At 41.8% G+C, this 25407-nt stretch overlaps 1 protein-coding gene across 1 annotated transcript in view; it reads right to left on the bottom strand.

Annotated features, from left to right (window-relative positions):
- Window positions 1-25407, bottom strand: part of LOC133468197 (forkhead box protein N3-like) — an 87394-nt gene that overhangs the window by 39666 nt on the left and 22321 nt on the right. The window contains exon 2 of the mRNA XM_061753786.1: window positions 1320-1919. Within this exon, the coding sequence (XP_061609770.1) occupies window positions 1320-1901 (582 nt within the window). The 5' untranslated portion in view covers window positions 1902-1919. The remainder of the gene's footprint in view (window positions 1-1319; window positions 1920-25407) is intronic.

Below are 25407 nucleotides of genomic sequence, written 5' to 3'. Positions count from 1 at the left end.
TGAAGACACATGTGCGCACGAACACCGTCTTCTTCTTCCTTCATTCAATTTGTTCTTTAATATAGACACACACGCACAGCTTACTCAAAATTGGACAACAAGTTCATACAGTGGTCAAGGGAAGATGCCACTGTATTATCTCAAACAGATAGACATGTAAAACAAGCATTGATCTTTGCTGTTTGTCCTCCCCACCCCCCTAACCCTCAGGCCTGATGAAATCTTAAGACTGCCGGCGTCTGTGTTATTAAATCCACCAGTATTAATTTAGCACTAATTGAGTAAGGGATTCATTCCCCGTTTACCCTGAGTCTTTAATGGAGTAAAATCCAGATGGGAAAGCCTGTATATAAGACTATATCGAGACTTAAATCAAAAGCGAAACACTGTTCCCACTGGGGAAATGTTAGAGTGAAAGAGAGCTAAGAAAGCGAGATAGAGATCATCAACTATTGATAGGATCGGATCTGGTAGAGCTGTAGACAAAATACAGAATATGTTGAATTTCAAGTTGGATATCCCTGCAATCCACTGATAAAAAATTTTCTGTGATATAAGTTACTATCACACTTGATGGAGTGAATAATGGGCAAAATTGTATATTAAACATGTACATGCCTAAATAATTATTAAACCCCTAATATTCTGTCAGATTACACCACACCAGTTTGTAAATATTCACACATACAGTACTGAATACCATAGAATATTGCGCAGTAAGAGTGTAATGCCACTGAAGTCCTCCAATTTGGAATTTCACCAATTTCATGAAAAATAGGCCTTCAAAGTTGATCTAAAACTTGCCTTTTGAGTTGCCATCGTTGGTAAAATTAGGCAATAAGCCAGTGTGATTTCAGGAGACCTCATTTAAGCAGCCATCAAAGGCTTTACTATCCATAATTTTATGTCTTTTGCTTTTTGATGACACTCATTCCTAAAGGACAACTTCTGATAAAAAGTGATTAGCGACCAAACTCACTTTTGCATCACACTTGTTATTAAATTTAAGACTCCGCATCATTTTCACATTTATACTATCAATCAACTGTGGTTAACCATTTTTTTCATACACAATTACGCAATCAGGAATATTAAAATGTTCCTTAAAAATACTCAGATTGACCCTGGAACAGATTATTTGTATTTAAAAATGTTTTTAAATCCAAGGTTGACCAGGATTCCAGAACTGTAATGAGGACAACAATGCTTGCTTGACATGACATTGTAAAAGAACATGCGAGCAAACAATAGGTAAAATGTATTCAATTCATTCAACTGATTACTTGATCATTATAGACAAAAAACAGTGCTGTAGTTACCTGACTGCGGTCTTTATCCACCTTCTTGAAGCACTTGTTTAGTGACAGATTGTGGCGCACTGAGTTCTTCCATCCTGTGGGTGCGCTTGCAAAGTAGGGGAAATGCTCCAAGATCCAGCCGTAGATATCTTTTACTGGTAGTCGCTTGTTCGGCGCATCCTCAATAGCCATAAAGATCAAGCAGCTAAAGGAGTACGGTGGTTTCCTGTTGGCCCCCGCCGCCAAGTCGTACGGCGAGTGTGCATCGCCCAACAGGGGGTCGTCCGGGCATGGCGACGTGGAAGAAGGCGAGCGGGGGTGCTGACCGTCGGGGTCCAGCAGTGGGGAAACGCTACGCAACCCCGAGTGGCTGAAGCTGTTCAGGAGGTCGGTGCTCTCGTGGAGCCAAGAAAGACTGGTGAGCTCCTCATCTTCAGCTTTGGAGAAGGACGCTGACAAGGACAGGGAGAGGTCTGCTGCCTCCGCCTCAGATGCTGCCGTTGCGGCGTCCCCTTGTCGGTACGGCGGGCTCATGCCCTGTGAAGCACTGGCTCCACTGCTGGGGCTCTGGGCCTTCTTACTGGGGGGCATGGTGGGTCCCATCCAGCCCAGGGCTCACTCCTGCAATCGAAGAAACAGAAAGGACTTAGTGATGGAAGAATCTGAGAGGATGATACGGATAGGGTTAAGAGAGGAAGTACAAGGAAAAGGATAACTAAAGAGGGGGGGGAATCAAGGCCAGCTCATGTTACTCATTTGTCTTCCTTATTTTCTTAAAGGCCAAAGGGTAGGGACAAACCACACTCTTTCGACCACATTTCCAATTAGATTGCGCAAGACGTGAGGAGGAACATGTACATCATCATTTTTCTCAGAGGCTTTTTATCCATTTCTCACTGGGATGGCAAATTTAGTGCTTCACTGGTTGGGGATATCTGACGTGTACTACTGCCAGCCAATTACTAGCGTGCCATGCAAGTACAGACATTACACAAGGTTGTTGTCACAATATAAGTATTCTACTAAAAGGTCTCTATTTGCTGGATCACATATTCTATGCTAGTTCTGTAACATCTCAAGAACATGGGATGATGTAGTTAGTGGATCTTTGATCTGTACTGTAACTAGGTTCTACCTGTCTGTGCTGCCTGTTAATGAAATAGCAGTATTTGCATATGCAAGCATGAGTCATCAAATAGACTGTGTCAGGTTTATGTTTCAACACGTTATATCATATTTCTTCCATTCATCCAGTTTCTACACTGCTTATCCTTGTTAGGATGTGCTGGACCCTATCCCAGCTGACTTCGGGCAAGAGGCGAAGTGCACTCTGGACTGACAACCATTCACACTCATATTCACACCGAAAGACCATTTAGAGTCTTCAATTAACCTACGAAGCATCTTTTTGGAATGTAGGAGGAAGCCAGAGCACCCGGAGAAAACAAGCACTGTGAAAACATGCAAACTCCACACATTCGAAGCTCCAACCTCAGAACTCTGAGGTGGATGTGCTAACCATCCAGCCACTATGCCATCCATCACATCATATTTATACAGTACATATAATATACATTATCAGTCAAAAGTTTGGTCATGGTTTCTTATTCAATATCATGACAAAGTGTGTACAAACCTTTGGTTTTATATATATATATATATATATATACACACACACACACACACACACACACACACGCACGCACGCACGCACGCACGCACACACACACACACACACATTTTATCTCACACTTGTTAAATAGCTAGTCAATCAACCACTTGATCGTCTTTTAGTATGAGCAGTTTGCATATACAGTAGTCCCCATTGTTCACAGGGAATTGGACACAAATAGCAAAAAAAACAATAACCAAAAACGCAACTACTTGACACCCCCACTAAAATGTATATAATTGCCTATAGTAATAGTTTAAAATGTAAATAAACCCCAAACCATGATCCCAAAACAATTTAATATAATTTCAAATGCATCTTACAACACTACCCTTAAAAATAAATGGGTTACAGATGATTTGATTTCACTTTTTAATCACTACTTACCGTAATTTCTCGTGTGTAATGCGCACCCATGTATAATACGCACACCCAAAGTTGACCTCAGAATTCTGGAAAACCCTTCTACCTATCTATAATGCATGTTTACAATGAATGATTTTGCTTCTACCCATATGATCAAAACATGAATTATTATCTGTATTTTGTTAGTTTTTTTCAAAGAATTATTCTGAAGTTAACCACTGTATTTGAACATGTAATACTTTCTTTTTACAACCCCAATTCCAATGAAGTTGGGATGTTGTGTTAAACATAAATAAAAACAGAATACAATGATTTGCAAATCATCTTCAACCTATATTTAATTGAATACACTACAAAGACAAGATATTTAATGTTCAAACTGAGAAACTTTATTGTTTTTAGAAAATAATCATTAACTTTGAATTTTATGGCTGTAACACGTTCCAAAAAAAACAGGGACAGGGTCATGTTTACCACTGTGTTACATCACCTTTTCTTTTAACAACATTCAATAAACGTTTGGGAACTGGGGACACTAATTGATGACGCTTTGTAGGTGGAATTCTTTCCCATTCTTGCTTGATGTACAGCTTCAGCTGTTCAACAGTCCGGGGTCTCCGTTGTCGTATTTTACGCTTCATAATGCGCCACACATTTTCAATGGGAGGGTCTGGACAACAGGCAGGCCAGTCTTGTACCCTCACTCATTTACTACGAAACCACACTGTTGTAACACGTGCAGAATGTGGTTTGGCATTGTCTTGCAGAAATAAGCAGTGCGTCCATAAAAAAGACATTGCTTGGATGGCAGCATATGTTTCTCCAAAACCTGTATGCACCTTTCAGCATTAATGGTGCCTTCACAGATGTGTAATTTACCCATGCCATTGGTACTAACACAGCCCCATACCATCACAGATGCTGGCTTTTGAACTTTGCGTCCAGTTCTTTTCCTCTTTGGCCTGGAGCACACGACATCCACAATTTCCAAAAACAATTTGAAATATGGACTTGCCGGACCACGGAACACTTTTCCACTTTGCATCAGTCCATCTTAGATGAGCTCGGGCCCACAGAAGCCGGCGGCGTTTCTGGGTGTTGTTGATAAATGTCTTTTGCTTTGCGTAGTAGAGTTTCAAGTTACACTTACGGATAGCGTTGAACTGTATTTACTGACATTGGTTTTCTGAAGTGTTCCTGAGCCCATGTGATTATATCCTTTACACACAGATGTCGGTTTTTGATGCAGTGCCGCCTGAGGGATCGAAGGTCACGGGCATTCAATGTTGGTTTTCGGGCCTGCCGCTTACATGCAGTGATTTCTCCAGATTCTCTGAACCTTTTGATGATATTATGGACTGTAGACGATGAAATCCCTAAATTCCTTGCAATTGTACGTTGAGGAACAGTCCTTAAACTGGTCGACTAATTTCTCATGCACTTGTTCACAAAGAGGTTAACCTCAACCCCATCTTTGCTTGTAAATTACTGAGCAATTCAGGGAAGCTCTTTTTATACCCAATCATGGCACCCACCAGTTCCCAATTAGGCTGTTCACTTGTGGGAACTTTCTCAGTCTTTTTTGCCACCTGTGTCAGCTTTTTTGGAACGTGTTGCAGCCATAAAATTTTAAGTTAATGATTATTTGCTAAAAACAATAAAGTTTATCAGTTTGAACATTAAATATCTTGTCGTTGTAGTGTATTCAATTAAATACAGGTTAAACATGATTTGCAAATCTTTGTATTCTGTTTTTATTTATGTTTAACACAACGTCCCAATTTCATTGGAATTGGGGTTGTATTTACTTGCTCTTATTTTGAAATTCACAGCCCTACATTTAATTTTATTTTAATGGGATTCAAATTAAACCGTCAAGCATTGCAGAAAAGCATCATCATTAAACAAAAAATAGCCATAAAGCAATTAATGATGGTTGTTGTTCAGTCATCAGTCGTATTTAAAAAAAACAATATTTCACAAATTCTGCTAGGGTGTGCATACTGATGAGCACACTCTACATATATGCAGTCATACGTACCCCCTGTCATATTGGAATGAAAGTGTAGGCTTCACCTTTTTCATAATCTCTAGGTGGCGATGGAATATTAGAATGAAAGTGTACAGCTTTCTCATAACCTTTAGGTGGCGGTGCCATATTGAATGAAAGTGCACAGCTGTTTCCTACCCACCAGATGGCGGCATACATTTATAAAATGTGAACGTTTTTTTCATTTTCTCCTATACCTATGCATAATGCACACTATTGACTTTTGACAATTTTTTTGGGGAAAAATGCATATTATACACGAGAAATTATGGTAACAGCAAAAACAATTCAGGCAAAGTCAACTTGAGTAAATCATTTATTATATCTCCTCCCCGACTTAAAACGATCTCGAGAACATACACGTACTTGACAGCAATTACAACTTTTCTATTATCCGGGGCTTTGGCAGCATGTTAAAAAACTACACACAATGAATTGTGTTTGCCCTTAGAGGAGGTCCCACTATATTAGATCAAGGGATTATTACTAACCAGTGAAACTGCTCACTGCTGACTACTAGGTAATATTACAATTAAGACTGAATGCATTTCCATGAATTATAGGTAATGTGACCTCTGCATTTACCCCTCCACAGTGCACATTACCAGAACACACCATTAGTGACACATTAAAGGGGTGGTCAGCATTCCAGTGACTGGGGAATAATAATAGGTGGAGTTAAGTGGTCAAGGTTACATTTTTTGTGAATTTTAGGGGATACAGGGAAAATACCCTATGTTTCTTGAGGGACACACTGTTCATACATCCTTAAGGCCTCTTTATACTCACGCAGTCGCGCGGCCGACAACACCCGCATCGCATCACGTGACCGACGCATTGGGCCGTGGGGCCCCTATGCGGCCCCTCTGTGTCACTTTACGTGCGCACGGCAAAAATTGTTGCTGCGGGTAGAATGCCGCGGAGATCAACTCTCTTGATTGGTCCATTTTAGTCGCATGCTGTGATGATGTACTCAGCAATTTCCTTGGTTCTACATACCATCTACGCCGCCACCTTCTTGATCGATTTTGCACCATAATTAAACGTATCATCTGGTCATCTAGATCCATTTGTTCTAGCAGACACTGTTCCACGGTCGCCATTGTTGTTGCTTTGTTCCTTGTTCCGGGCAGGAAAGTAAAAACGGCTACTGGAAATGGCCAAAAAATGCAGAAGAAACTCCACCCTGTGGTGTCCTAGCCAATACCAGCCATAGCGACACCTCCGACTTGGAGGAGAAATGCAGTACATTTTCAAAACTGCGCGCGTGGGTTGCGCTCGAGTATAAAGGCAAACTGCAGGCGGGATAGCAACAGTGACGTTTTTTTCCCCCACTTCATTTGGTGTATTGTGCCATAACCTAAACACTATTGTCTATAAATGCAGAAGAAACTATTTGCAATGGTCAGTTTCAGGTGTAGGGCCACAGCAAATTAGAGTGGTAATTAAAGAATTACAAATATATAAAGCACAACAAAATTTAAATATTGTCCCCTCACAATTTGAAAATGTCAGCACTAACAAAAAAAATGTGAGCATGATCTCAACTTACATCTAGTCAGGCAAACACAATACAGCATGGTCATAAAACTAGTAATGGTACAAATATTGTATGTTGCATGCAAACGCAGACACGCATGCATATGAAAGCACGCACACACACATGCAGACACACACACATATCAGAAAGCATCACCATTAGGACACAGGGATTAAGTCCAGATATGTTCTGGCTGGCCCCTGTGTGGTGCGATCACGCTCTAATCCAAGGTGATCATCTGCCGATCTGTCCCCTCACTCTGCATGATTGACGGGCAGCTGTCACCCATGGCAACCTACTGTGCCATGACAACTGTCAGCTCGCTGCAGCTCAGGCCGCCACGTCACCATAGCAACAAAAGGGAAACAACACAGCTCCGCTCTCGTTATGCCGCTTCTCTCGGCTCTGTCTGCGCTTCCTACCCGTCTCCTCGTCTCTCTCTTTCAATTTCCTACCCACACTGATAACTCGCCGTCGATAGGCTGTAGTGGAAGGACTCCGCTAAATATAGAATTGTCATGTATAGCTCTGTGTATAGTCGCGCAGCCTAGAGTCACGCCGCCGCTCCAGCTGGTTCTCCCCACAGCGGAGGGAAACGCCAGCGAGCAAGATGCCTTTGATCGTCCCTTTCCTCTATTTTCACACACTTTCTGACAGCAACACACTCATTCAACAAGCTGCAACTGTCTGAGGAGGCGCGTTGTTGCACCAATATTGACACTGAGCGTAATGAATTCAAATTGCCCCAGTGACTATAAATGTGAAAGCTGGAAACAGTGCGCATCAAAGGAATGGGCAAGGTGGAAAGGGTGTTTGACAAGCTTTTCAAGATGCGTGTGTGTCTTGTGTGTCTTTCTTTGTTAGTGTCTTCATGTTTGACAGGCCTGTTATAGTGTGTCCATGCTTCTCTTGGAGAAGAAACAAGGGCATCTTCGTGACATTTATCCTGGTAAGAGTCCACTGGAATGCAAAGATGGATCTGATGCTCTCGTTCTCCATCTCCCCTCCTCTTCCTCCTCCTTGTTATGTTGCCATAGCGGCAAGGGGGCCATGAAACATTACGGCTGACAGTAAAGTCATCTCATTTTACTGTTGCTATGACAACAAACTCCTCACTGTTGGTTGGGGCCAGCGTGAGCTGCCGCCCAAGCCTCGTGCTTGAGCGTCTGTGTGTGTGTGTGTAGAAGTGGATGCATGTGTACATATGTGTGTGCCATCGTGTCTCCCGTGGGTTCTAATAAAGCTTAACACACTTGCTCAGCTCTAAACAAACTTTCATGCAACTCCAACGGCAGCCCCCTCAAGACCAACTGCTAAAGGACAAAGGCAGATATCGCTCAAGCTCAAACTAAATGATGCCTGCAGTTTGTGTTGCGCATGTGTATGTCGTGCGTGTTAGTGTGTGCGTGAAATCATCCACACATTTGTTTGACAGATGGGACCGTGCCATTCTCTCAGTTGTCTCCATTCTCCAGATCTCTTTTGTGTTTGCATACCTTGTTTTGATTTGTGTTTGGCATGTCCACATTTGGCTTTGTGTGTGCCTGATCTCCCCCCCGCATTTGTAAGTGTGTGTGAGTGTGTGTGCGTCTATGGGTACAAGACCCAAAGTACACTCTCTGATTATCTCTCTAAGTAATGTTCTATGTTAAGTCCAATGCATACCAATGTGGTATAGAAGGCATAATCTGTGAGGTCTGTGAGCCTGGCACCACCCCAGCTCTGTTTGCACTTTCTAACCTGATAACACATACCTCTAAAGAGACAATTCAATTACAATAAATGGCTCTCTCTGTTTGAAACACCATTGTAGAACAGTTGGTGGCTCCGATTATTCCTATGCTGCCATGAATACAGATTCCAAAAGACAGATTACAGACACCATCGATGAAACTAGAATAGCACCCAGTTAGGAGCATCCCCCAAAGCTTAAAATGGAGAGAGAGAAAAAAGGAAGATCTGTATTTTATTTTGTCCATCCAGTTTTCCAAGTTGGTAGACTACTTAGGTAAAACATTACAAATGGATGGTTGATGCCATTTTGATTTTGGCATGGACAGTACCATTCACACCTGAGTGACTAAAAGACGAATTATTGAAAAAGGTTTTAGTTATCTGCGATTGGCTGGCGACCAGTTCAGGGTGTACCCCGCCTCTCGCCTGAAGATAGCTGGGATGGGCTCCAGCGTGCCCGTGACCCTTGTGAGGATAAAGCGGTACACACAATGGATGGATGGGTGGGTTTTAGTGATCTGCCAATTCATCCGGATCATCACCAGTTTTTTTTTCTTCCAATGTGCAAAGTTTTTTTATGCAATCATGCTAAATGTGATCAGAACTCTTTTTGAACACGATTTGCATTTGGCAGAGGGGGGACCAAAACACCGGCGCTAATTTGGGTTTGCCTCGTTTAATTTAAACCCCTCCAATGCCACCCCCCAAAACCATAGTACTGACATGCGAAACACAACAATTAACCAGAAAACCGTATAACATGAAGTGTAAAAAAAAGTTGTCAAATAAAGTCAGTTAATACACATTGACAACAGCAGCAAAGGATCATGTGTTCTCAGCTATTATGTCCGATGAAAACGTCCTGTAACTGTCAGAAACCTTTGTTTTGTTTTTTCATCTCCAAAACATTATGTGGGATCTCAGTTGTCTTACTAGAGATGTTGTGAAGCTCAGGGCAACTTACAGGAGACAGCAAATATCCCTCCGTCCATTTTTGTTAATGTTGTCAACTAAGTAAAGGAGTCGAATGTCACTGCTATTTACAACCCCAATTCCAATGAAGTTGGGACGTTGTGTTAAACATAAACAAAAACAGAATACAATGATTTGCAAATCATGTTCGACCTATATTTAATTGAATACACTACAAAGACAAGATATTTAATGTTCAAACTGATAAACGTTATTGTTTTTAGCAAATAATCATTACCTTAGAATTTTATGGCTGCAACACTGCCCCCCCCTGTAAAAACCCTTGCACCCAGTCTGGCCTACCCGCTAAAGTCGGGTTAGAACCGGCACTGACTGTGGTCGGTTTTCGTGTGGTAGACTTGTATGTATTGTTGTAATGGATAATTGTTATTGCAGGCAATTATTCTGCTCCTGGTTTTATGGAAATAATAATAATAATGTTAGGTAAATGGGTCACTGATGGTGTAGTGGTACACTCGCCTGACTTTGGTGCGGGCAGCGTGGGTGCAGTTCCCACTCAGTGACGGTGTGAATGTGAGTGCGAATGGTTGTCCATATATGTGCCCTGCAACTGACTGGCTACCAGTTCAGGTTGTAGTCCGCCTTTCGCCCGAAGTCAGCTGGGATAGGCTCCAGTGCCCCGCGACCCTAACCAGGACAAGCGGTATTGAACATGGATGGATGGATGGTAGGTATATGGTACACATTCCATAATTAGTAGCAGATAAGTGATAGTAGCTAAAGCTGTGCATACACAGCATGAATCAAGCCTGTTTCAAGCCCGATTTTGGACAACTCACTTATGAATCTGGGTGGATTATAAATCTTGTTTGGTGTTGTTGGTTGTAAAGTAGACAGGACCAGGGAACCATCTGGATACATTTCTGATATTAGGTTTAGGCAATCAGGCCTCCCATGCCCCAACCAATTTACCATCACTGTGTCTGCAATCATGTTATGAGCTGTGTGTTTGCTTGTTTTTGATATTTTAGCACAGATAAAGGCACAAAATATAAGAGAAAGCACTTTGCTTCCTGTTTTGCTTCATGGCTGCTACACGAAAGTCATGGTCGTTTGAGTAAAACTAGATTGTTCTGTTCATCTATACGCTTGGCTTGGGCAGCTGGACAAATATTTTCAAGCCAAATTGATAAGTCAAAGTCTTTCAACAAAAATACAAAAATAAGGTGCGAACTAGGTATTTGTTTAAGGACAAAGACAAGGACAGAAGCTTAAAAAAACACAAAAAAAACAAAACAAAATATTTTTTTCATAAAATAATTTGGGGAAATAAACATTATCGGATAATCCAAGGCAAAAGTAATAAATGTGTGTAAATTGAGAACCACAATCTTTTATAGGCATGACATGATCTCTTTCAGTTTGCTCAGTTGTGACTGAAGTGGTTAAATAAGAATTCACAAGTTTTTCGCCCTACACTTTATACAGTATATAACTAAATAAAACTATGCAAACTTTAATTAATGATGAAGGTTCAGAAGGAAATATTGTAAGATTAAAAAAATACCTGGAAACATTATGTTGCACTGAAAACTGTAAACAAAAGTACACTGCTCGAATATACAGTACCTTACCAAAAGACATTGGAGAATCTATAATTGATTCTCCAGTCAATCAAGGACATTTGGTCAAATGCCCATCAACCATTACCATGGTATAGCAATATATTTTTTTGAAAATACATGGAAAACAAACCACAACAAAATTTAAAGGACAGTTCTGTTGAATACGTGACAAAATATCGAATGACAGAACCTATCTCTCCACAGTCTGCTGTTTGGGTAAAGTCATATACAGTAGAGTATATCGTTTTTTAATAGCCAAATGAGCACAGATTGTCATGATCAAACAACAGATATTTCATCATCAGCAGCTTTTACAGATTACCTTACAAGTAAACAGAAAATGTGTTAATTTAGAAGAGCATCGACCTTGATGCACCCTGCTGACCTCTACTGGCCATCCCTGTGTAGCCTTTGTGACTGTCAGTGTGTGCACAAGGCGAGAAGGTTAACATATTCCTCTGAGGGTAATGACTAATTCCCATTCTCTAACTGACAGTGTAATCATCTTACAATGCGTTCATGCTCTCGCCGATATTAGTCTAAATCACATGTCACATTTACGTAATCCTCGGAAGATCTTCATTCCCTGTTGGCCGCTGTTTCTGACTTTTGAATGTTCTGTATGCCAAAGCCAGAAGAAACATTTCAATAATATCCTTCATATCATGAGCTGGAGTCTGCTCCCTGCCGGCTGCTATATTTGCAGAACCTACTTCCAATGAAATCCCCCGGTTATCAAGTTACAACCCCCCCGCCCCAAAAAAAAAAAAAAACATCAGTGGAGGAATATTAAAATAAAACCAATATAGCCTTATGACATGCTGTCAGCACTGCGTTTATGCTCTACTCTGGGCCCTTAGTGGACTGAAACGACGATTACAACTTTGTCAGTTTGATTCCAGCTCATGACATATGCTGCGTGTCACATCCTCCTGCTCCTCACTTTCCTGTCAGTCTTCACGATACAGTCCCCCCCTGCCCCCGCCCTACAATGATGAAGTAATGGTAGTGTAGGAGATAGTAGAGAAAACTGGTAGGAGTTATTACCTTGCAGAGAGGTTAGCTGAACCTTGTGGCTCACTCTGGTCACAGTGATAAACCAGACAGTCAGATGCACCGAGGCAAAACTAATCTGCACTTTTTGATGACAAAAGACGACCTTTATCACTCCTGCACATAGTCAGCTTGCCTGGAACCGGAGAGGCAGACCGATCAGAAGCAGAAAATGAAGGGGAAAAAATCTGAGGGTAGAATATACTCTAATACCTTCTGCTACATATGTCAACATGGAAGGAAGCCTTGTTATGGTCTCCATTTTCAACCTCTGGACTATCACCCCACCAATGCATTTCCTGTTTCCACTGGGCTTTAAGCAAACTGAGCAAGACCAATCACATCCTGCAAGGTCTGTTTATGTCTTCCTCCATGTCATCCACGGTAACAAAGAATTATGGAATAGAGGTCAGGTGGGCAGGGTGTCCCAGAGGGTCGCTGCTGACCTCTAGGTCCCAGCCACTGCTCTCTGCTGCATGGCAAGCACTATAGCCCCAAACATTCACACAAACTGAGAGACACAAAATGCATACATGCAGTATTACTGCACAGGTAGGCTTGTCTTGGGTTTGGTATGCACAAAAGAGAGAAATAAATGAAAGATCAAATGAATTGGTTTATACAAACAAAGAAGATTGGAAAAACCAAAATATCCTCAATACCTAAAGCCAGCCACCAACTGAACAATGCGGTCGAACCCAAATGAACAATTCAGTCGCGCCTTGTAGTGTGCGAGGTTCTGCAACTGGTTTTCATGAGTTGCAGACCGTGTACAACTAGTTTGCCTGCAAAACCAAATGTCGTTCTTAAAAAAATAATAATTATATTCAGAATTTCATATTTCCCTGTAGCTAAAAATTTATGTCTTTCTGCCATGGAAATATATGCACAAGTGCGGTCAATAAATGGGCTATCATTGTCAGCAGCCTCTCAAATATCCAGTCTTTCCTTTCTTCTCACTCAGTTCCTCTCACTGTATTTGGATTCTCCACAAACAGAGAAATACAGCTACAGTGGCCAGGGCAATCCGCTTTTTCCTTGACAATTGCACCATGTTGTTTGTGGCTCAATCAAATGTTTTTTGTTGCGAGTTGGTAGGTCTGCTAGGGTCAGTCGGCAACTGTACTTTATTCGTGTTTCTCCATTTCTTTCCAGAGCATTAATCAATCTTCCGACAGTGTTAGAAGAGGGTCTCATATTATGCTTAACAATTGCGCAGTCCTTTCCTGATCCTCCTCACGTTTTGGTTATTTGACAGCTGTGCGCTAAAAAGTCATTTTAAGGTCTTTGGTTTCCTCCCACATCCCAAAAACATGCATGGTAGGTTAATTGAAGTCTTTAAATTGCCCCTCGGTGTGAACGTGAGTGTGAATGGTTGTTTTTTTCTGTGTGCCCTGCGATTGGCTGGCAACCAGTTCAGGGTGTACCCCGCCTCCTGCCTGAAGATAGCTGGGATAGGCTCCCCGCTCCAGCATGCCCGCGAACCTTGTGAGGATAAGCGGCTTGGAAAATTGATGGGTGGATGGATCTAGAGCCCATTCCAGCTGACTTTGGGCGAGAGAGTGGGTGCCCCCTGGACTGGTTGCCAGTCAAACGCAGGGCACAAATATTTATACTGACATTCACAATTATGGACAATTAGTCTTCATGAACCTAACAAACATGTGCGAGGAATGTGGGAGGAAGCCGGACAAAAACCCACGCAAGCACATGGTCAATACGAAACCTCCACACGGGAGGATCTGAGCCGCCTTTTTAAAAACATACGCTAGCATGCATGCTAGTGTATGTTTTAGTGTGCATGCATGCTACCGTATGTTTTAAGCTAGCGTATGTTTGACCATGCCTGCGCCCAATAATACGGTGCACCTTATGTATACGTTAAATACAGAAATAGACCCCGTAACTGAGACTACGCCTTTTAATACGGTGCGCCTTATGGTCGCGAAAATAAGACGTTTAAAAATTATGAATCTAATCGTCCACTGCAGCTTTAGCACAAGTAATAGCTGTAGTAGTCAGTAGAAATGCAGTAGAAAATGCCCTCATACCCTCTGTCAAAAAAAAAGTCTTTAAGCATATTTAACATCAGTCCTTTTTATATACTGGCAAAACAAGTAAGACATTAATAAGGACATAATACACAGTATATTAACAGTAGTGGAGTCTAGAACTTAACTGAAATATTATGGCACAAAACATATCAATCACGTCACTTAATGTGCCACGAGAACATTCATAATGCTAACTAAAAAAAAAGTGATAGACTACCTCAGAGGGAAATATCTCAGACACGACATATGTGATGTACAATGGAACAAAATCAAATACTGCCGGTGAATAATTCAAGACGGCACACACAGACACGCAGAGCCTCTGTGTTCCAAAGTAGGCTAACCAACAAGGCAAACAGACATTTGCATCAGGCAAACAAAGTAAGCTTGCTGTGATTCATCGGCATCCAGCAGTCGTGAAGTCACGCTCACCCTTGCTGGCTTAAGATGCAGACCAATCAGAGTCAGACGCACACAAAATGTGCGTTTTGAATGTGGACACTTGAAGGTGACTACTATGACTGCATGTGCACGGGTTTTGTTTGTGTCAAGGACACGGCACTTGAGTGAAGCTTAAAAAAAGCCAAGGCCAGTCCAGTGTTTGACAGTGGCAATTACACAGCACATCCCTGTTATAAACACTCTCGCATGCTCACACGGCCGCAAATGTCTTTTCTCCGCCGCTGCGCTCTCCTGGTGACACATTAGAAAAAGGTATCGCAATATTACTGGTTCTACACGCAGTACCAAAAGTGCCATGTTTTGATTAGTTCAAATGTATTCGAATGATTTGCAAAGACCAATTAAAATACAGAGCGACGAGTTCTCATTTAAACCTTGTACCAAAATAACAAATGTGGTTTGTTTTAGCAAATTTACCTTGGTGTTATAAGCCAAATAATGCACGAGGACGAGGCTTTATGCTGGTTCATGAGCTGTCAACAACACAGCGCCCATATGTACACAGCCTAACCACACTGCTTATTTACACTGAACTTATGAACGTTGGAAAGATGACACCACACACACGTGTGAAAATGTGTGCTGATGTCATCTGCGTTTTGATTACCGTATTTTCATGACCATAAGGGGCACTTTTATTAAAAGGCGCAGTCTCAGTTACGGGGTCTATTTCTGTATTTAACACATACATAAGGTATTATTGGGCGCAGACATGGTAAAACATACGCAAGTTTAAAACATACGGTAGCATGCATGCACGCTAAAACAATGTTTTTAAAAAGGCAGCGGGAGCAAAACTGAGTTCGGTTGTACTTTATTGAAGTATTTAACAACATACTCATGTTATTTTTTGATGAATCCTCATCCACAAATCCATCAAAGTCCTCATCTTCTGTATCCGAAATGAACAGCTGGGCAAGTTCTCAATCAAACACGGCAGGTTCGAGTCAGTCTCGTTGCCGTGCGGCTCATCAGAAATGATGCCGGCTTTTACGAAAGCTTGAACAACAGTGCAAGCAGACAGGTTAGCCCAAGCATCCACAATCCAGTCACAAATTGTGGCGTAACTCGCCCGGCGCTGCCTCCTAGTCTTAGTAAAGCTGTGTTCGCCATCTGTCATCCATGGCTCCCACGTCGCTCGCAACTTCACTCTGAACGCCCTGTTTACGATGTCCAGCGGTTGGAGTTCCTTCGTCAAGCCTTCCGGAATGATGGCAAGCTCCGAGTTATTGCACTCAGTCGAATGGTGACTGTAGAGACGCTTCTCCCGGCTGTTCTTTGCTTATTAATCCCTTGCTCGAGTTGGTATTCCAACTTGGGCCACCTCACCTTGTTTACGCAGAAACTCAGCTTCGTCTTCTTGACTTGGCGAAGCTTGTTTTCCTGCTTCCTCCAATTGCGAACTATGGATTCGTTGATCTTGAATTCTCTCGCGGCTGCTCGATTCCCATGTTCTTCCGCGTAACTAATAGCTTGCAGTTTAAACTGTGCTTCGTAAGCGTGCCTCTTCGTAGGTGCCATTTTCGGGGGTCCTTAGCCAAACCGATGCACATACCGGAACTATATACCTACTGGGGGCGTGTCTTTAGCGTCCTCTGTCACGCGCACCCTTCCCCCTTTACGTACGCGTGCTGTCCTCAGTCACGTCCGCCCTCCTCTATATAAGAAGCATGTCGGCAGGAAATGCTCCCAGTCAGTCAAGCATTTACAGATTTTGGAACTCGTACACACATAAGGCGCGCCGCATTATAAGGCGCCTTGTCCATTTTGGAGAAAATTTAAGACTTTTAAGTGCGCCTTAGGGTCGTGAACATACGGTAAGCTGCTCCGAGGCAGTTCCAGTTACAATTACACAGACAACGATCCTCTGCTATTAAAACCTCCGTCCGTTACACCTTTCTGCCATTGTACACACAAAGTGGAGAAGTGCACCAATGGCATAATATCCCTGATGGCTGTGCAAATTAAAAAACTGTCCAACTGTTCATGGAGCATAATCTCCTGTCTTGCAAATTTTTGTTTAATGTGGCAGCACGGTAGGGTATTGGTTGGCACTTCTGCCGTCAGCAGATCCAGGTTTGAATCTCCATTGTAATTACATGTTCTCCCCGTGCATGCATGAGTTTTCTTCAAGTGCTGTTGTTTCGGACACATTCACCCAAAAATGCTTTGTAGTATTTTGAGATTATAAACTGTCCATAGGTAGTAATATGAGTGTGAACGCTTGTTTGTCTATACATTTGATTGACTGGTAACCTGCTCAGCATGTACCCTGCCTCAGGTCTGAAGTCAGCTGGTGACCCCAAGCTGTATCGGAAATTGATTGATTTTAACGTTACATACAGTATGGTTTGTATTTTGGCAACAGATAATAATGTCTTTGAGAGTTGTGAGTGCATGCGTTACATGTATGGTTGCCAGGCAACCAGCCAAGGCACTGCACATGACGGTTGGGGAGAAAAATAAGATGGTATTTGTCAAAAAATACTGATGTCATGTAACCACCCCCTAAATTTGAGATTACCGTGTTTAAAATTAATTTCAGTGAATAGAATATGCACATTAATAATTATGGACTTCAAGTCTTCCAGAATTTGGAAAATGCTCTACATTTTAGACTAAACAAAACTCAGTCCACGGATGTGGCACTGGTATCAATCTGCTTATTAACTAACTAGTAGAAGCAAGTATCTCACAAAAAAAAATAAGGTGTGGCAAAGAAAGGCAAGTTGGGACTTCACTTAACCTGGCATGTCAGATGTTTTGTTTCACAAGAGCATGTTTCACCAATCTGGGAAACAGCCTACAGGAACTGTTTAGAGAAGGGCGGACAATACCAACAGCAAGTCAGACTGAGGTACAGTATTTGAAACATTGTGTTGTTCAACATTTCATAAAAAAAAGTAATGTTCTGAAAAAGGTTTGTACTCGCATTAATCTACAGACGTTTCTATTGTTCACGAGTTGTTCGCTCTCTCAACCACACTCACAATCGTAGCCGCTATCTTCTCAAAGGGAGGTGATTGGTTTGCCAAATTTTGGATTGGCCACAATCATCTCTGCTTGAAGCTTGAAAAGATGGATTATATTTGTCTGTTCTCATGAATCCTGCTGTCTCACAAGATTAAACTGCAATGAATCGAAATTTGACAACATCATAAATAGAGAATCAGAATTCACAATTAAAACACACACCTGCTATCATGGACACCTCTTCAAACCCCTCCCTCCTGTGTTCAGCACTTTCCTCACTCCCTCAAAGGCATTCTCTCTGCCTGACAGAGAACAGGTCCCTGTCGGCAGTCTGTGCTCTTTTACAATATTGAGGGAAAGGCAAACAAGACAGAGTGAGAGACTAAGAAAGAGTGCTCAAAACACTATAGGATATCATCGTGCACGGTCAAAGCCAAGAGAGCTTTCATAGCAGCCAAGGAAGGGTGCAGGTCAAAAAAAGTGCCAGAAAGGGCCATGATTGATCTATCAGGTTCCCCACACTGAGGATGGTGTTGAGACAAAGCTGTGAGAAAGATAGCATTTTTCATCTGGATGTCCTGCAGAACCACCCACCCCCCCACAAAAAAAAGTTTTTTTTTTCAAATGAATAAGCAGGACTCTGTGTCTGTCTGTGGCCCTCTTTTCTTTTTCCCCTCTGGCTTCTTGACTTATCTTTAACAAACAGCAGCACAGGCTCTCAGCCACTGGCCGACAGTTTGTCACAGACCCAAAAAAAACAAAAAACAACTCAAAACAAAATAAGGGCAACAACTGGAAGATACTGACCAGTTCCACAAACTTGCCCTCGCTGGCTGAATTAATTTGCTCAGATTTGTTTAGCCTTCTGCAAATTTACAGAAACTGTAGATTGGAATCATCAACACTATTGTGCATTGTATCTGGGACAATAGATCTGAGATTAAACAGTGTCTGGTGGAGAAAATGTGAGATGAGAACGGTCATGGGAATAACAAAAGAGTGAGAGAGCAGTCACTGGCATTGACAGTCCTCCAAAACCCGCCTTGACCTTAACTACCTCTGCCTGTACAACTTTGCTTATGACCTCCTACTCCTGCACACGATATGGTTACTTTCAGTCTTAATTCAAAAAAACATATGGTCATATGCAGAACTCTAGGTCAATCATGTGAACTACCCCTAAAATGGAGGCATCTTGGAGTGGTTGCCTTTCAAACTTTGCCAAAACAAAACATGCTTGATTTTACTTCCCCCTCCTCCCAATGTGTCCCACAATCCCTGTTGATCCTGACGCTGCGACATCAGTGTGAGAATGGGCCATTAACCTTTTTTCTGTGGCAATATATGCTACGATCATTAATCATTGTGTGAATAGGGGAATCAGGTAAAAAAAAATACAAATAAAAACCCATTTGAGTGCCTTTAAGGTACTATAAGTGATCCCAGGCCACTTATAAGGATACTCACCAAGCAGTAATATCTTTAAGAACTGTTAGGGCTGCCTTTAAAATTTGGTGCTGATATCAATCATGCCCAGATGATTCATCATAATAACTTTCGTGAACTAAGAACAGGTATGAGGTTCTTTTTTTCCCCAGTGAAACATCTTTGACACAGCAGATATGAATTCTGGGTGTATGCCCAAAGTATGAGATACATAGCATTTATTAGTGGGGGCACAAAAAGAAATTCCAATAAATTTCCTTCCCTTTGTTCCATTATTCAAATCTCAAAAATATCATCTTGTCGTGAGAAAGACCTTAGGCTCGTTCGACATTGTTAATTGACTGAGAAAGGATACAGCAATTTTGACATGAACAAACAAAGACACAAGACTTGTCACAGATTACTAATCAAAAGAAAATACCAATTTCAGATTTTAATGGTTGCTCATATTGTGAGGAAAACCATTACATAAGTTCCTTTAAAGCTTACATTAGTTTTTATTTCAAAACACAGGTCATGTTTTCATTTAGCCAAGATGCCATTTTAATGCTTATACGATTGAGTTTATGTTTGTTATTCCCACGGCGCCCATTTTTAGCCGAGATACTGCATCACTGAACTGTATTACTGTCTGTAAGTTTGTGTTTGTGTCAGTATCACCTTCTTTGTGTCCAACGTTAACACACAATTTTTTTGAAATGAAGTAGATGGTAATTTACCGTTTACAGTCTCAGAATTTGTTTTTATTATCTACCCATGAGATCAGAGCTCAATTAGGCAAAAGGGCCTTTATGTGCTCGTCTCCCTCTTATGGAGCTTGCTATAAAATTATTTAAAGCTGAAAGCTCTCTTGGTGAGTTTACACGATTAATGAAGGTGCTTGTGGCAGACTCAATATGGAGCTGTCTTTCTTTTGTTTAGTCAGATTTAAATAGGTTTGGCATTGAGCCTGGTGGTTTGAAGCTTAAGTGTTGCCTATTGGAGTGCTTAATAAGCAGTCTCTTGGCTATGTGACATTCATCGGGTTTGGATACTGTGTTTTTGTTTGAGGCATCTATGTTTGTCAAGATACTTTGTACTTTATGATACCCTCCCTCAATCTTGCATTTTCCCTCTAAGTAGCTCACCAGTGCAACTAAAAGTTGATTAATGAAATAAACATCGATTTTCATGTACTAAATTAAGTTTTTTCACAGAGTAATACAAGGTTCTCTTTCTTTAACCCCACCCTTGGTCTGGCATCTTCTAATCACAAACTACAGAGAAGAAGAGCGCGAATGACTAAAAGGACATGATCGCAAGCACAAATGACACGGAAGGACAAGAAAGAGGAAAATACTGAGTGGGCGTAAAAGAGCGACGGTACTTATATCCTAGGGTCATTAGCAACATTTCAAAGTCACCCCGACTTTCAGCGTATGCTGGCTGACAGGTCCTGCCAACAGAATTAGAGATGAAGGTTGATGGTGCCGTGATTAGATGTGTAACTCAGGGCTAAGACATGGCCTGGCAATGGCTACAGTTCTTACACTTTCATGCAGGGGTGCCACAGAGGTTTGGGGCCCCTGAAAAAAATGTAATTGAAAATAATATTTTCAAGGGCCCCTGTAAATCATTGTCCCTTATAATCATTACCGTTCCCCTCAGTATGCCCCTGTGTATAGCGAGCCCGTGGTAAGGAATGTATCATAAAGAAAAGTAATCACGGATGAGATGTGATAACCCGAGCCTATGGGGTCAGCCATTGATTAGATGGCTCGTAAACCACTCCGTTGGCAATACACCTGATAAATACCACAACCTCCCCTGGCTCCCCATATGAGTGAACTGAATTCCCAAATTACCAGGCTTTAGATAACATCCTTGGATAAATTGGCACTCTTTACAAGTCTTGAATCTCTTTGTAGATATTCATCAAAGGCAGTTCATGCCTGATGTAGAGAACACAGGAGATGGGAAACAGGAGAACAACACACAATGTGGTTCATATTAAAGCCTCTGATCTTCTATCTTGAGCCACTTTTTCTACTACATTCCTTTAGCCAGGGGTGATGTGTTAGAGGGGAAGGCGGGTGGTATCACCTCTGCTTCTACTAAATGTATGGTGAAGCATCCTTTTTAAGAGAAAAGTGGAGGGGGGAGGGGGGGTTTGCTCTGTTACTGTATATGGCAGAGCATGATCGTTTTTGCATTACCCAAAGAAGTTACTCCTTTTGAACTCTTGCAGTACCCCTACAGCCTTATCTCCTGTTTTTGCCCGACACTCAGAAGCAAAGTCCGACATATCCATCTGCCCAGTGCCAAGTGTACAGCAGTGACAGTAGTGTTTGTTGGATAAACTGAGAAAGGTCCATCTGTTGTCACACACACTCTCACTCAAATGTTTACCCTAAATACAGACACAGTGGTACAGTGCCTGAGTTGAGATCCCTGTGGGTGCCCCGACTCCTTCCCAAAGACCGAAAACATACAAGTTGGCTTAAATATACACTAATTTGTGTACAGGTGTAAAAATAAGAGGCTTTTTCTCCCCAATATCATCATTGACTGGCATCCTGTCCAAAGTGTAGCTGTTGTATGTGGAATTTGTGAAATAAACTATGTTAATTATTTTTGTTGCATCTCAGTGAGTGCCAAAAATGCTTCAAAAGTATGCATTTGGAGTAATTTCAAAAACCAATATATTTAGGTTACAAGTACACCCGACTCAAAAAAAACCTCTTTGTTATGACCTCCATAAGGAGGCGGTGTGTATTTCTTTAATGGCATGATTTCACAAAAAATACTGAACTGATTTCGACAAAACTTTGTGAAGAGTTGTGTCATGGGTCAGGGAACATCCCATTCATTTTGCTGATTCAGATCCATAAAATATGTTTTTTTTTTTTTTTTTTACCTTTGTGAGACTGCAACATGAGGCATTTTCTTTCTTCGTGATTATTACAAGAATTTGAGAATTTATGAAACTATTTTTACTCATCCAAATTACGATAGTTCAGCCTTGGAAGGCTCTGATTTACAAAATGCCATTCTAGTTTATAGCATTGCAGAGGGTTATGCAAATGCTAGTTCTGTGAATCTGCACTCTTTGCTTTCTCGATGAATGAGTTACATTTGAGTTCAGTTGTTTGTTGCCCTGCAAACCTTTGGGTGTCCAGTCGGTGTCTACAGCTGAGGAAATTTAAGAAAAAAGAAAAATTTTAATGAACATCAAGCCATCAATTGTATACACTACTTATCTTCTGGGTTCCAACACAGTATGCAGCCAAGCCCAGTTGACTTTGGGCAAAGGGCGGACTACATACTGGACTGGTCACTTGTCAATCCTAAGGCGATTAGGAATTGGGCACTGAGTGGGAATCTATCCCACACCAGCTGTAAAGTCAGCTACGTGAGCCAATTCAAAGATCCTTTTAATAAACACATGAAACAGAATGGAAGGAGAGAAAGTTAGCATGAATTGAGAAGTTGTTTAATACATAGCCAATATTACATAAGCGCTGAGGTAAGCACAAAGTCTTAGGTAGGGGCAGCTTGAATGATTTTCCTCCTCTAACGGCGTACGGGATGTGTCAGGTAAGTTGCACGACTGATGTCACATAAGATATATTTGAAATCCAAACTACACTGTGTCTTTGTGGATCTAGAGAAAGCCTATGACAGAGTACCCAGACAGGAACTGTGGTAGTCTGGAGTGGCAGAGAAGTATGTTAGAATAATACAGGACATGTATGAGAGCAGCAGAACAGTGGTGAGGTGTGCGGTAGGTAGGTGTGACAGCGGAGTGTAAGGTGGAGATTTGACTGCATAAGGGATCAGCTCTGAGCCCCTTCCTGTTTGCAGTGGTGATGGATAGGCTAACATGAGGTTAGACTGGAATCCCCGTGGACCATGATGTTTGCAGGTGACATTGTGATCTGCAGTGAAAGCAGGGAGCAGGTGGAGGAACAGTTAGAAAGATGGAGGCATGCACTGGAAAGAAGAGGAATGAAGATTACCCAAAGTAAAACAGAATATATGTGCATGAATGAGAGTGGTGTAGGGGGGAGAGTGAGGCTACAGGGAGAAGAGATAGCAAGTGTGGAGGACTTAAAATACTTGGGGTCAACCGTCCAGAGCAATGGTGAGTGTGGTTAGGAAGTGAAGAAACGGGTCCAAGCAGGTTGGAACGGGTGGAGGAAGGTGTCAGGTGTGTTATGTGACAGACGTCTCTGCAAGGGTGAAGGGCAAAGTTTATAAAACAGTGGTGAGGCCAGCCATGATGTACGGATTAGAGAGAGTGGCACTGAAGAGACAACAGGAAGCAGAGTTGGGGGTGGTGGAAATGAAGATGTTGAGGTTCCCTCTAGGAGTGACCAGGTTGGATAAAATTAGAAATGAGCTCATCAGAGGTACAGCCAAGGTTCAATGTTTTGGAGACTAAGTTAGAGAGAGCAGACTTTGATGGTTTGGACACATCCAGAGGAGAAAGAGTGAGTATATTGGTAGAAGGGTGATAAGGATGGAGCTGTCAGGCAAGAGAGCTAGAGCAAGACCAAAGAGAAGGTTGATGGATGTTGTGAGGGAAGACATGAGGGCAGTTGGTGTTCGAGAGGAGGATGCAGGAGATAGGCTTACATGGAAAAGCATGATGCGCTGTGGCAACCCCTAAAGGGACAAGCCGAAAGCAAAAGAAGAACCTTGTGCCTCACTTTCCAGGTATCACCAATCAACCCAACTGTTACACCAATGTAACAGCTGGATTGAGTTGAGCATATATCGATCAGTCATGCCTGGAGAATGCAGCGTGGGGATGCCATGCTAAAAAGGCGACTGTTACTGCTTTGCTGGTCACTTGTAAGTGACGGTGATGTAAGTGATGGTGGTAACGTGGGTTCAAGCCTCAGGCAGGGCTGCGCTTAATGACCACTGTCACACACGTGCTCCAAGATAGAGTAAGTTCCTGAGTTTTCGTGTGACAAGACTAAATTAATTTAGATGACCTATACCTCGGACGCTACGCTAACACTGCATGAAAAATGAATGAACTTTAATGCAACTGCAGCAACGTTACTTACATCACCTGCGAATCCATGTTTCAGGCACTGCTAGAGGAACATAAATGTCAACAACATTGTACATTACACATTATAATGTATACAACAGTGCACTTTCCTTGAAATTTGGTTGTACCACCATCTAAATGGTATTTCCCACTGGATATTTGTGCACTATTGTATTTTTTTTTTTACTCATCTTTTATTTATTGAATTGTTTGTCTTCATAAAATGTGTTTTACATAGACATACATGGAGAAAAGACCAGAGAAAATGTTGTCCATATCGCAATCCACAATGCAGAAACACCTTTTGTATTTTCATAACATAAAATGATATTTCTAATGACAATTACATCAATGATATCATACAAAATTTGTATTATTTCATCCCCTCACACAATGAGAATCGATATGGGATTGGAACGATAAGCAGTATCGGAATCAGAATCGCTAAATTCTTATTAATTCCCATCCCATTGTGACACCGTAAAAACATTTCAGGTGGCATCAGCTTCACGGTTCATGGTAAAGTATAATGGATATGGTCGGAAAACACAAAATAACGATTATGTCTGAATTTGGATGTGGTGGAAAATGACCACTCATAACCGATATCACCAAATAAAAATGGTGCAGAAGTAGCTCAGAACAGAGTTTAGCTCTGAAGCAGGGAAAACTCTAGTGTTCACAGTCACTGCATTGCATTCTTGCATGAAAACGCATTAAGGTCAACTGGAGCTTCCATATTTGTTTGTATTCACAGACACATGTTCCCCTTCTCCTTTGCTCTTTTACTGTGATTTCCTGTGCTCACCACCTGCCCCATGCTACATTCAGAGCATGAACAGTCGGAGTCAGCAAGTCTGAACAGAGCTGCTGAATATTCAGCCCCATGCTCCCTCTCTTGCTCTCTCCTTTCTTCTTCTCACCTGCTTTGTCTCCCACCTTAAACTCCTCTCACTTCCCCCCTTGGTCCTCTTTTCCTTCTCTGTAGCTCTCCGCAGCTTCGCCACTGCCTGTGCTCTCTGAGCTCCACTTTCATTAAGGGGTTCTCCTCTGATAGCCCTTCATATACCACTTAATCATCATAACAGCAAGAGCACTCTCTCTGCGACAAATCACCTTGAGGGGCCAGTCCTAAAGACTCTCTGTTAACTGATGTC

Source organism: Phyllopteryx taeniolatus, chromosome 18 (genome assembly GCF_024500385.1).
Source record: "Phyllopteryx taeniolatus isolate TA_2022b chromosome 18, UOR_Ptae_1.2, whole genome shotgun sequence".
NCBI classification, from domain to species: domain Eukaryota; kingdom Metazoa; phylum Chordata; class Actinopteri; order Syngnathiformes; family Syngnathidae; genus Phyllopteryx; species Phyllopteryx taeniolatus.
The sequence above is the reverse complement of the archived record's forward strand: the minus strand, read 5'-3'. Positions and strand labels throughout refer to the sequence as shown.